Source organism: Urtica dioica, chromosome 11 (genome assembly GCF_054948205.1).
Source record: "Urtica dioica subsp. dioica isolate 48M chromosome 11, U.dioica_male_clone48M_v1_H2, whole genome shotgun sequence".
In the NCBI taxonomy this organism is placed as follows: domain Eukaryota; kingdom Viridiplantae; phylum Streptophyta; class Magnoliopsida; order Rosales; family Urticaceae; genus Urtica; species Urtica dioica.
Window position 1 is genome coordinate 12,373,131 of NC_142766.1, and position 12,185 is coordinate 12,385,315.

The window sequence follows — 12,185 nt, forward strand, 5'->3', positions numbered from 1 at the left end:
GAAAACGAAACTATCGCTCTACTTTTGGACTTTTTCTTATAGTAGATTTTTTTTTTAATAATAAATTATGAGTATATAGTATCAAAAATTCGTTTTCTGTCTAGAACAAAATCACTTATTAAGCCATATAGAATACAAAAAATTTGAATACAAATCCAATTCTCAACGTGTGCTAAAATTAATAATCAAAGCTTTTATAAATACTATTTTTTTCCTCATAAAAAAAATGCATAACTCATGATCTATACTTCTAATTTTAATAATTATGGTATCAATGCGAATATCTTGCTGAAACGATTATTTTGAGACAGGTAAATACATATTTTTGATATGTGGCTAACAAAAACTCAGCTACATACGAATTTTAAAAGAAAAAAGTAGACCTTTATTAAATTTTTAAATGTTGTGTTTATTTCCTTTAGGAATGACTCTCAAATTGGACACTTACCCACTTAGTCTTTCTCAATTTTTTTTTTTAACCCCTCTTCACCTATTAATATCATACTCTTAAAAATAATTTCTCACCACTCTAGAACATCATCTAACACGAATTTTATCAAGTTTGATCAAGTTTCGGGTCTTGTGAAAGATTTTTTAAAGTTTTCTCTCTTCAAAATTAATAGCAGCTCACACCGTTACTAAAATATTACGAAAATAAACAAGAAAACTACATTAATCTTTCTAATAATTTTATAACTTCAAATTATGTAAAAATAACAGTACATTGTTTACAATAAGAGTAATTTTAATCGACCAATTTATTTTAACCAATTATAGTGTAGTTTGAACTTTAAATGATAATTATCAAATAAATGGGACCAAATATCATACGCTTAAAAGTCCTTCTCTTTATATACACACAACTTGAGGAACAAAAGTTTCCGTTACGAGACATTAATCACAACCACAGAGCGGGAAGGTTTTCGAAATTTGAAATTCAAATAAATTAAAATAAGCACAACGAGAATTTATAAATAAATTTTATATGTAGACAGTTGAGGGAGAAATTTACATTCCCGTCCCTAACAAGTTGATTTGTAACGACTATTAAAAGCCCACACAAAAATATCAGTCGGTACACACACTTCCATATATAAATACAAAAATAAAATCGAAAGCCCTAATTTCCTTTCATTTTCGTTTCAATCACGATTTTCTTCTCTTCTCAGCCACAGGTACTTCGATAAAAAAAAAAAAAAAAAGCTACAGGTACTTGTTTTTTCTTGATTTTTTTGTACTATCTGATCTGATTATTTTAAAATTTGATGCCTGGTTTTTCGCAGATCAAGCCCTAGACTGTGAAACCCTAACTTTCATCACTATAAAGAAGAAGACGAAGATTAAGGACTAGTTGGTGTTTCGCCGTAAGTTTCTAGCGATAATCGAACGCCATGGGTCAGATTCAGTACTCTGAGAAGTACTTCGACGACAATTTCGAATATAGGTACTTCTTCATTTCTTCTTCGTTTTTTTTTAGTGTTTAAGTTAGTAATTTTTATTTCTTATTGGATTGTGGGAATACAGGCATGTTGTTCTTCCTCCGGAAGTGGCGAAATCGCTCCCCAAAAATCGGCTTCTCTCTGAAGTAAGTTCGCTGTAGGATTTTTACTTGTTGACTGACCATCAGTATTCCTCGTTTTGAGCTCTACATATTTTGTTCTATATTATTAATTACACGTTCATTATAATTGTTTTTGTGGTCTATGGTTAATTTTTTATTTTGGTTTGCTGAATAATTTTGATTGATGATTACAGTTTTCTGTTCGAGTCACTGTTTTTATTGAATAAACACATGTTGGTTGCGATCGTTGTTTTATGTAGCTTTTATTTTCATACACTGGCCTTCTTATTCACTGCTTTGCGAAATCAAATTGTGGTGGTAATCAATGGGTTTATCCTATCATTCTACTTTCTGGAATGATGCTTTGGTTTCGATATCTTTTTGTCAAGGATCTTAGGGTTTTATCTTATTTTAGCCATGGTTATGCACTGTTCGATTTTGGACATGTGCTCGATTTCAGGCATGAAAGTGTATGGTCTAATACGGTTTGTTGGAATTCATTAAGTTTAAGTTTCTTGCACATTTGTCTTTTCTCAATTAACTAATATCACGATCAGAAATTTGGATATTCGATATAGAAGTTTGCATTATGGATTTCCTTAGATTTCTGTCGTAACTCTCTTGTGTTGTTTAGTCATTCTCATCGTATTCTGTTTTTTACTTCAGAATGAATGGCGTGCAATTGGGGTGCAGCAGAGCCGTGGGTGGGTTCACTATGCCATTCACCGCCCTGAACCGCACATCATGCTCTTTAGGAGGACTCTGAACTACCAACAGCAACAAGAGAACCAAGCTTAAGTTTATCTTGTCACCCGAAATGGTCGGTTTATCGAATCCATTAACATTTAGATTTGTGAAAATCAGATTGCGCTACATACTTAAAACCCAGTAGAGAAGTTTGGGTGTTTGTGAGACTTTTGTTGTGCTCTCTTATACAGTTCTCTTCCTGGAGAACTTGGAGAGATAATATCAGCTTATATTGTAAGACTTTGCAATGTTGTATGTAGTCTTGAAACGTTTTCTTTTCTTTTCTTGTCTACGATTGCTAGTAATATCGATTATGTCGACTGAGAAGAACTAAGCGTGTGTTTGGTTTCGGAGTCTGGAGTCTCTGTTTCGTCCTCGAGTATTTGATGTCAAACCTTTCACCTAGCATAATTTTATCTGCATTTTGAGGCATGTTTAATTGATCTCTGAATCACTCAATTTTGTGCGCGTAAGACTAGATGCAATTTTTAAATAATTCTATCATTCACAGACGCATATTTGTTAAGGTCCAAGACTTGTGCCTGAATCTCCTCTACAATTCATGGAGGGGATTTCAAGCCATGCATTCATAGAGCATGGTCACAACTCACAAATAATTTATAACGCAATGACAAGACTAACAAAAATGTTCTCTGTACTTCCATCAAGCCTAGCTCGTAATGATATTTTGACACCCTCTCTGCTAGCAAAAACCTTGTATCTATGGATGGGATTTAAGCATCGTAGTCTTTCTTGTGGTAGTGCCGTACAATTGATGGATCTTTGACCGACATAAAGCGTGCAACAACGCTAGGATTATCAATAACTTATTATACTTTTGCCTGGGGATTTAAAATAAATTATCCTTTTATTCCTTGTGAAGAATGGAAAGCCTTTCTAATAGGTTATATCACGAATGAACGTCTTGAGTTAATGAATAGATTTGTAGTGAAAGAAGAAAAAATAAAGTCAATCACTAATAACGAATGAAAGAAGAGAGGTACAGTATAATCGTACATGTGTAAAAACTGGGTTAATTTGGGCAAATATTTAAAGGGAGGGTAAGAAATTGGCTAATTAACATAGATTAATGATAAAGTACTATTTAGTTAAATATTATTGATAGTTGAATAATGACGACAAATCCGAGTTCTAACTTACTTCTTCTTCTTTTCTTTTTTCCTTTTTTTTTTTTTTACAAATAGCATAGAGCATTCCGTTAGAATACACATAAATCCGAGTTCTTCTAACTTGTATTTGAACATCGTTGTAAATAATGTTTTTCTTCTCATTTTATTAATCCCTTAGTTAATTGAATTCTTTTGTGAATCCTTTGTCATATAGTTATATGAGCTATATATGTCCCACGCGTTGCTGTGGAATAATGAATATATTTTAGTTTAAAAGAAGAAATATATAGAGATATGTCCATAAATATTTACGTTTGAAAACAAATGTATTTAGAGTTTTATGAAAATATTTTTATCTTTCTGATAAAAAAAAAAAAATCGGTGCGAATGAACACTGTTTGTGTTTAGTGTCCAATCTTTTTTTTTTTTTTTTTAAATACGGAACACTGTTCATTGAATAATGTTTCGTGAGAGGAGGGTCGTCTCCTCTACTTTATACATACATACATATATATATATAATATAGTTATAATATCTGTGTGTGTAAGTAGACTAGATGGGTTTCATCAAATATGTCAGACAAATTGCACATTATATATTTGACATTGATTATATATGATTTTAATTACTTGTCCATACCTTCAAAAACTAAGAAGGTCAGACAATCTTTATTATTTAGCAAACATAACCAGTTTGGCACCTAAGTATTCCATGAAAAAAAAAAATAAATAAATACGGGTCAACTCCTATTCACTACGTGTGGAGCACGTTTCCCACTGTGTGTGTGTGTTATTTCCTCACCCACTAGCTCACACACACATAAACACAAGCACGAAACACACAAATGTGTAGCCCCTTTTGAGCTGTGACTCAAAAAACAAACAAAAAAACAGGTATGGTTCATATTTATTCAACACAAAAAGTAGTTGTTGTGACTTGTGAATTAAAATGAAGCAAAATCCAGCATAAAAATGCCAAGCCATTGCTTCTCCCAAGAAAGTGAATTATTCTTAATCAAGTAAATTTCCGGCACTATCATTTTCTACTGAAACTTAGTTGCGTTTGTTTCTATTCGGCATGTGACTACTAGTAGGCCTTTCTTGAAGGAAATATAGAGTTCAATTATATAAAACAAAAAAGTTTTGAAGCTTGTATTTATATGAAATTGTCAATAGACTCAATCAATGCAAGCCACACAAACAAATCATGTCGTGTTTCTTATTGGAGTATATATAATATACCTTATCAAAGTATGTCTTATTAAGTCGTAGTTTCTTGCTCTTCTATATTTCATATTTCATATAGGGAAAATAACACATTTATACCCTGTGTTTTAGTGAAATGTCGAGTTTAACCCTCGGTTTTCAAAAATGTCGAATTCATACCCTCTGTTTAACTAAAATGACGAAATTATACCATTTGTTTAACTAAAATGACGAAATTATACCCTGAAATAGACAACAGTGTCATAAATATTATTTTTATTGATTTTTCATTGACGTTGACTATAATATTTATATATAAACACCAATTATCTTTATTCATTCGCGCCATATATGTAATTTATTTAAAAACTAAAAAATAAACAACAATCTCTTAATCGTGAAGAACACAGAAAGATGCAAATGGGTAAACATCGATAGTTGATAGTCATCAAAATCGCATATTCGAACAGAGAATCCATGATTTAGAGTTACAATTCGAACACGGAATGAAGTCATTTATTAGGAGGTATGAGTTTTATTATTTAATTTCAATTTAAGGCTATTTTTATTTCAAAATTGAGAATTTGAAAGTTAGGGCACTGATTTAGATTTGATTTGGTTTTTCTTATATAAGAGTTAATATCAATGAAAGGGAGATTTGTGACGCTGTTATTCATTTCAGGGTATAATTTCGTCATTTTAGTTAAACAGATGATATAATTTCGTCATTTTAGTTAAACAGAGGGTATGAACTAGACATTTTTGAAAACCGAGGGTTAAACTCGACATTTCACTAAAACACAGGGTATAAATGTAATATTTTCCCTTTCATATATTGTCACTAGTAATAAGTGTATGATGAATTTTAATGAACTTTTCTAATTCATATTTGAGCTTGAATTCCCACTTCTGGTTAACAGTGAAAATTATAGATAGTTATTCAATTAATAGGTGGAATATTTAGTTGAACAACTAACTAATTATGTAAGACATAAAATAAGCAATCAACAAGTAGAAAACTAATAAAAGACATAAAAAATTGGCACCAATTCAATGACAAACACCTAATTTAGAGGGCAGTGTAAGCTCAATAGTGAAAAACAATACGCTAATATAATTAAAGGTATAAAGACTCAAGTACGCAGACTCTCTTTCAAACTAGCGTCTCCTCAAATTTTCTGTAGATTTACAATTTAAGCTCCCCTTATATCATAGATCCCCTATCTTCCACATGATCATCTCCCAACGATCGTCTTAGTAGAATGAGCGCAAACACGCATTATTCATTGTCAATGAATTTGTCCAATAAAGAAAGACGAGTTAAGAGATAATTCACCCGTGTGCATCTAAAAGATTGATTGACATAAGGAAAATCCTAGGAGAGTTTTATTAAGGCCAAAGAAAAGATCTTCCATGAATCAGAGGATTTGGAAACTAAATCCAATCATAACTAAAAAACAATGACCTTGTGACCTCGTTGTCCTGAACACGTAGTTGTGTGGAGTCTTGAACAGGTTAGAAAGTTTTTTTTTTCCTTCTAATGTTTTAAGTTTTAACGGTTTTGTATGAATAGGCTAGGTCTAAATCTGGATATTCTATTGAACCAAAAGTTATATGTTCTAACTAAACAGCTTTTCTGGTCTTGAAAAGATTATTATTTTAGTGTTTAAATACTGTACACCTTCAGCCAAACCGGAACATAATATTCCATTACGATTAATTCCAGAACCATTCACCTCGAATGGTAATGGAACGAAATTATGTTCTCGTGTACACAGTGTTGGAAGGGAAAAAATAATTCATGTGTCATCGCGATATTCACTAAAAAATTCTTGGTTATCCACGTCTTAAGTGATTTGCACTATGTCATTGCGACATAAGACGCCGATTACCATGTAATTGATGTTATCTCATTGAGACGGGTATCAGGTTGTCAATGCTATACTAACCATACCAAGATTTCAAATACCGCGCGGGAGAGGAGTATCTCGCTTTCCTCTTGACCCGCATGAGCGGAATGTTATTCTCCCATGAGATGCCTCAAATACTGCGGTATTTTCTTAAATACCGCGCAAATTGTAAAATATTTAACTTCATCTCCTCAAATAAGCATATTTTTGTTACACATCAAAATTTTATTTTTTTAATATGAATTTTTATATTTATATACATAATATATATAGCTTTATTATAGTTATAACTCAGCAGAATGCTGCAAAACGCGGTATACCCCAAACGGTATGTGAGTTATTAGTAAAATAAAAAAATGCGATGCGACTGTGATAAACATTATTTTAATCTTTTGACCATATTTAAGACATCGATTTTCATGCTACTAGTGTTTTCATATTATGCATTGTGATGACACTAACGCTATGTGTTAATGCAATATTGGTTTTAAAAATGACATTGGTTGTTTTACAAATGAAGATAAAAATGAGAATTCGAAAAAATCTATTTTTTTTTTTTAATTTTTTGGAAAAACTTTTTATCCCAAGATGCTAAAGAAGTATGATAATGGAAACAATGAACTACACAATCAAAATCAATAAAGTTCTTTTTTCCATCATATAATAGAAAAAGAACTGCAAATAGTATAATGAGAGTAAAAATAATTAGTACTATCCTTGTTAATCATAATAATAATCCTAAAATAAAAAATATTATTGTGAGGTTTTACAAGCATAGATGAAAAGCGAGAACTGATCATGTGTGTCTTGCTGTATTATATTATTAAACAAGTTCTCTTCCAACCAAAGGCGACTGTCCATACTAGTCCTCGTCCTAAACATGAAAACGGCGAAATTACGAAACGATCCCCGCGGGTTAAAAAACCAGTCATGGAGGTCCCACAGAAGGTCGACGAGAAGACCGTCGAGGAAGATGGTCTGGTTTCCCCGGAAGTTCCATCGGAGGCGCTTGACTCTCACGACCGTCTTGCTGTCGATGGCGACGGAGAGCGAGTCCGAGCAGTGCACCGTGACGTCGTGCCACGTGCCGTTGTGGGAGAATCTGGCTCTGGTGGCGTACACGGTGGCGGTGCCCGAGCAGTGCTCTCGCCTGGACACCAGCCTCGCCGGACCCGCCACGTGTCCCCCGGAGCCCAGCGCGAGCCCCACCTCGGAGTCGAACGTGGCCACCACGGAGAACGCGCCGGAGGGCTCGGGCCCGGCGTCGAACTTGGCGGCGGTGAAGTCCCACGAGAGCTCCGCGTTGCCGGCGAAGGACTTGCTTCCCTTCCTCTTGCGGCGCGAGTTGAGGTTGAGCTTGAACGCGTCCGATGATGACGTGGCGGCGGTGGTTAGGGTTACGGCGAGGCATTCCGGGGACCATGTGAGCGTGAGGGTGAATGATTGGGCGGTTTTTTTTAGTGAGATTCTGTAGACGGAAGTGACGGCGGTTTGTGGGGCGGCTTGTTGGAGCAGCGGCGATACGCAGTTGTTGACGGTTGAGCAAGATGGCTTTGTCACGTTTATTGAGTTCTCGCTCACACACGACACAATGTCTCTCATCCTCGCACTCAAATTACGCAGACACACAGAGATTTGAAGATGTTAATTTCTGAGTAGTATGATTTTTTTTTTCTTTGTGATTTGGAGTTTTGTGAAGAAAGAGATGAAAGGTTGAAAGAGAGAGAGAGAGACGAGTGAGAGAAAAAGAGGGAGCTTTATTTGGATTTGGAAGGGAAAAAAAATATCCAAGTTTCTGACAAGCGTGTGAGATGAGATTTATTGTGATTGATATTTTGATTCTACTCTTTCTCCCTCTACCTAAAATTTACCATCTCTAGAAAGAAAAAGAAAAAGTAGAGAGGGAGAGCGGCAAAATAAAATAAAAAGCTTTATTAGGATGACATGAAATGAAATGAAACCTTCAAGTTTTGACTTTGATACCCCCATTATAGAATATAAGATCAAAACTTAAAATGCAGTGTTAAATAATAGTTATGGTATTTAATATTAACCAAGTCAAACCTTTGTTCTTATTCGGATGTATTAAATGGTATTATTTATAGTTAAGAGAAGTGATATTTGTAGTCTGAATCATCGCATCAGCACTAGACAAGAAGCTGGTGGATCCCACCATTGTAGGCTGTGGGTATCACACATTTTCCCTGCAAATTCCTAGGCTGATCGCTGATTCCGACTACAAATATCATTTTCCTGTAGTTAAACAATCCATTGAAATTAATGAATTTGTAAAATAGGTTTTTGTTTTTGTTTTTACGAGAAAAGCTTGAGGTATATCTATAAGATAAAAGACGTAACACCTAAAGATACACATACCAAACATCTTTGAACACCGATAGGTGAGATGAGATCTCAAGACGATAATAAGAATTCAATCGTAGCATCAGATGAAAGCACAACTTGTGCGGAGCAACTCAAAGACTCTTTCGCACTCAATTATTGCGCATTGCTCCAAACAACCTCGAACAGAGATATTAATTTACTGGAGTCATTATTCAATCAGAATGAGAATTTCGTTCCGACTGGCCGTCAGGGCCGGCTCTGACCTAAGGCGGACAAAGCTTGTGTCTTGGGCAAAAAAAAAAATATTTTACACTTTTTGCTTATTTTTAAGAAAATTTACATTTTTTTACCCTAAAAATTTACACTTTTGACCCATTTTCTAATAAATTTACATTTTTTACCTTGAAAATTTAAAATTTTATTAGTATTATAGAGCTCCAAAATATTGAATCGCCTAGAGTCCCCGGTGAGTTTGGACCGGGCCTGCTAGCCGTTAATGAACCAGAGTTTTGGTTTATTTAGTGTCAAAATTTTAGTAAAATAATAATTGAATATTTTGTACCGATCTGAGACTATTCACAAAATAAGAAAATAAAATATAAATTTGAGACTAAAAATGAAGTCTAATATAAAAAAGAAAAAAAGTAACTTTTTTTGTGAACATGGTAGGATTTCTGTTTCATGAATAATACTTGTATGAGAATTTCAATTTTTATTTCATTCCGGATACCAGGTTAGATTGGGCATTTTAGGTAGTAACTGCTGTCGTACTTCTGCTGTTCTCCATATATAAAGGGAAAATAACACATTTATACCTTGTGTTTTAGTGAAATGTCGAGTTTAACCCTCGGTTTTCAAAAATGTCGAGTTCATACCCTCTGTTTAATTAAAATGACGAAATTATACCCTCTGTTTAACTAAAATGACGAAATTATACACTGAAATGAATAACAGCGTCACAAATCTCCCTTTCATTGATATTAACTCTTATATAAGAAAAACCAAATCAAATCTAAATCAGTGCCCTAACTTTCAAATTCTAAATTTTGAAATAAAAATAGTCTTAAATTGAAATTAAATAATAAAACTCATACCTCCTAAGAAATGACTTCATTCCGTGTTCGAATTGTAACTCTAAATCCTGGATTCTCTGTTCGAATATGCGATTTTGATGACTATCAACTATCGATGTTTACCCCTTTGCTTCTTTCTGTGTTCTTCACGATTAAGAGATTGTTGTTTATTTTTTAGTTTTTAAATAAATTACATATATGGGGTGAATGAATAAAGATAATTGGTGTTTATATATAAATATTATAGTCAACGTCAATGAAAAGTCAATAAAAAGAATATTCGTGACACTGTTGTCTATTTCAGGGTATAATTTCGTCATTTTAGTTAAACAGAGGGTATAATTTCGTCATTTTAATTAAACAGAGGGTATGAACTCGACATTTTTGAAAACCGAAGGTTAAACTCGACATTTCACTAAAACACAGGGTATAAATGTGTTATTTTCCCATATATAAACGACTTTAAGACCGTAATGGTTGTGTTTGGCTGATAAAGTCCCATATCATTTCACATAAATTTTTTAACATTGGACTTTTTTTTATAATTTATTTATTTATTTTTTTTAAACATGGCAACTAACAAGAAGCAGGTATTTTCTCTGCGGTCAAATAAGGAAAATATAATTTATCATCTTGGATCGTGGATACATGATGCGATGAATTTATTGAACACTAAATTATTATTTCACCCTTTTTCTAACTAAAATAATAAAGCTTACATTGGCTATACGGGAATGATTATGATGGAGGGTTGACCCCACGTAAAAGTTAGTTAGTAAAAGTGGACGCACTACCAACTACTATCTTAAAGCATCACCTATTATTTAAAAGAAGGCTACATGGTTTTTTTTTTTAAATGAAATTTTTGCCCCCTCAACTATGACAAATGTAACTTCATGGTCCTCGAATCTCAAAATTGTTTTAAAGATATTCAAACCTTATTTTTTTATCGTCTATAGTCCTTCCGTGTGTTTTTCCTTCAATCCGTCAGTCAAATCATCACATTTTTCTCACGTGACCACTCGAATGAGGCAATATAGTAATCTAAAACAATTTTGAAACGAGTGTTATTAATATTAGAGTAAGATAGTTAACATTTAATTAACAGAGTAATATAAAAGGAATTTGAAACGTTTATGTGAAAAATATATAAACGAAAAAGAAAACATACTCAGAACATTAAAACCCTATAAAAATTGCGACCTCTAACTGCGAGAAGAAACCCTAAAAGCGATGGTGAAATCCAAGGGAAAATCTCCGGCAAAAAAAAGTCCGGCGAAGAAAACCTTGTAGGAAGCAAAAATCGTCGGTGTCGACATCTCGTACCACAGATTGGACCCCTCGGTGTTATGGTAACTAATAAAAAATGATTTTTGTACTGGGGTTTGGGGACCACTAATTAAATGTCGAGAGCATGTTGTTGTATATGGGAACCAATGATTAAAGTCGATTATTTTACGTTTTTTGGTGTTTATTTTTTTTTTGTTTGCTTCTCGTTTGAGTTGATTAAAGTCGAATACTTTACCTTTTTCGGTGTTTATTTTTTGTTTGTTTCTCGTTTGGGAATGGGCTCTGTTTTTATCTTGTCGGGGTATTCAAAAAATGTGGGTCGATTTCCTTTAGGGTTTAGTATTTATGGTTTCATTGTTGTATTGGTGGAAATTAACTACCGAATATTTGTCTATATGTTTTTCCATTTTGCAGATGATTTACTTAACAAGTTCAGTATGTATTGTGGATACGTTGGTGGGACAGTAGCGCGTTTGGTAAACGTAGATGTAGACAAAAATGTATATTGTAGTATTAGATGGAATTTTGATGAATGATTTAGGTATTTGAATAGTGCTGTGTATTTGGTGAAGCATGTTCGGGATGGGAAACTGGAGATGATTTATGACGACGAGTCGTTGTTGAAAACTATAACTCAAATTCTTGAAACATCATGGGGATGAACTTGTTCTGCGATCATCCAATAGCTACCCTATTCAACCAGCCTGAGAATGAAACTAATGAGAACACTAATCTTGATGCAATTCAAGAAAAAATTGATGTTGACGAAGAAGGTGTATGTCGAATGGCTGAGGATGATATAGATGACACACAACCCTGAACATGCGCATAGTGTTACACAACATGATACACAATTTGAACAAGAGCCTGGTGATGTTGGAGAAGATGAGACACAAGTTGCTGAAGATCAAGCTGGTGGTGATGAG

General features: G+C 33.6%; 2 protein-coding genes across 2 annotated transcripts; one reads left to right on the forward strand and one right to left on the reverse strand.

Moving 5' to 3' along the window:
* The first annotated feature begins 998 nt into the window (after nucleotides 1-998).
* On the forward strand, nucleotides 999-2,759 carry LOC149381296 (cyclin-dependent kinases regulatory subunit 1). Its single transcript, XM_089629741.1, has 4 exons — nucleotides 999-1,175; nucleotides 1,284-1,444; nucleotides 1,525-1,585; nucleotides 2,228-2,759. Exons 2-4 carry the CDS (start codon nucleotides 1,392-1,394, stop codon nucleotides 2,357-2,359), a joined length of 246 nt encoding a protein of 81 aa, XP_089485867.1. The 5' UTR covers nucleotides 999-1,175; nucleotides 1,284-1,391; the 3' UTR covers nucleotides 2,360-2,759.
* Nucleotides 2,760-7,265: 4,506 nt separating this feature from the next.
* Nucleotides 7,266-8,224, reverse strand: LOC149381297 (DUF868 family protein (DUF868)). The gene has a single exon (XM_089601519.1). The coding sequence runs from the start codon at nucleotides 8,153-8,155 to the stop codon at nucleotides 7,307-7,309; it is 849 nt and encodes a 282-aa protein (XP_089457645.1). The 5' UTR covers nucleotides 8,156-8,224; the 3' UTR covers nucleotides 7,266-7,306.
* Nucleotides 8,225-12,185: the final 3,961 nt, after the last annotated feature.

Bases quoted from the DNA above. Each gene is read 5' to 3' on its own strand.
- LOC149381296 (XM_089629741.1), top strand. From the start codon at position 1,392: ATGGGTCAGATTCAGTACTCTGAGAAGTACTTCGACGACAATTTCGAA. The intron at 1,445-1,524 runs GTACTTCTTCAT...GTGGGAATACAG, and splicing joins GACGACAATTTCGAATATAG to GCATGTTGTTCTTCCTCCGG. The intron at 1,586-2,227 runs GTAAGTTCGCTG...TTTTTACTTCAG, and splicing joins AAAATCGGCTTCTCTCTGAA to AATGAATGGCGTGCAATTGG.
- LOC149381297 (XM_089601519.1), bottom strand. From the start codon at position 8,155: ATGAGAGACATTGTGTCGTGTGTGAGCGAGAACTCAATAAACGTGACA.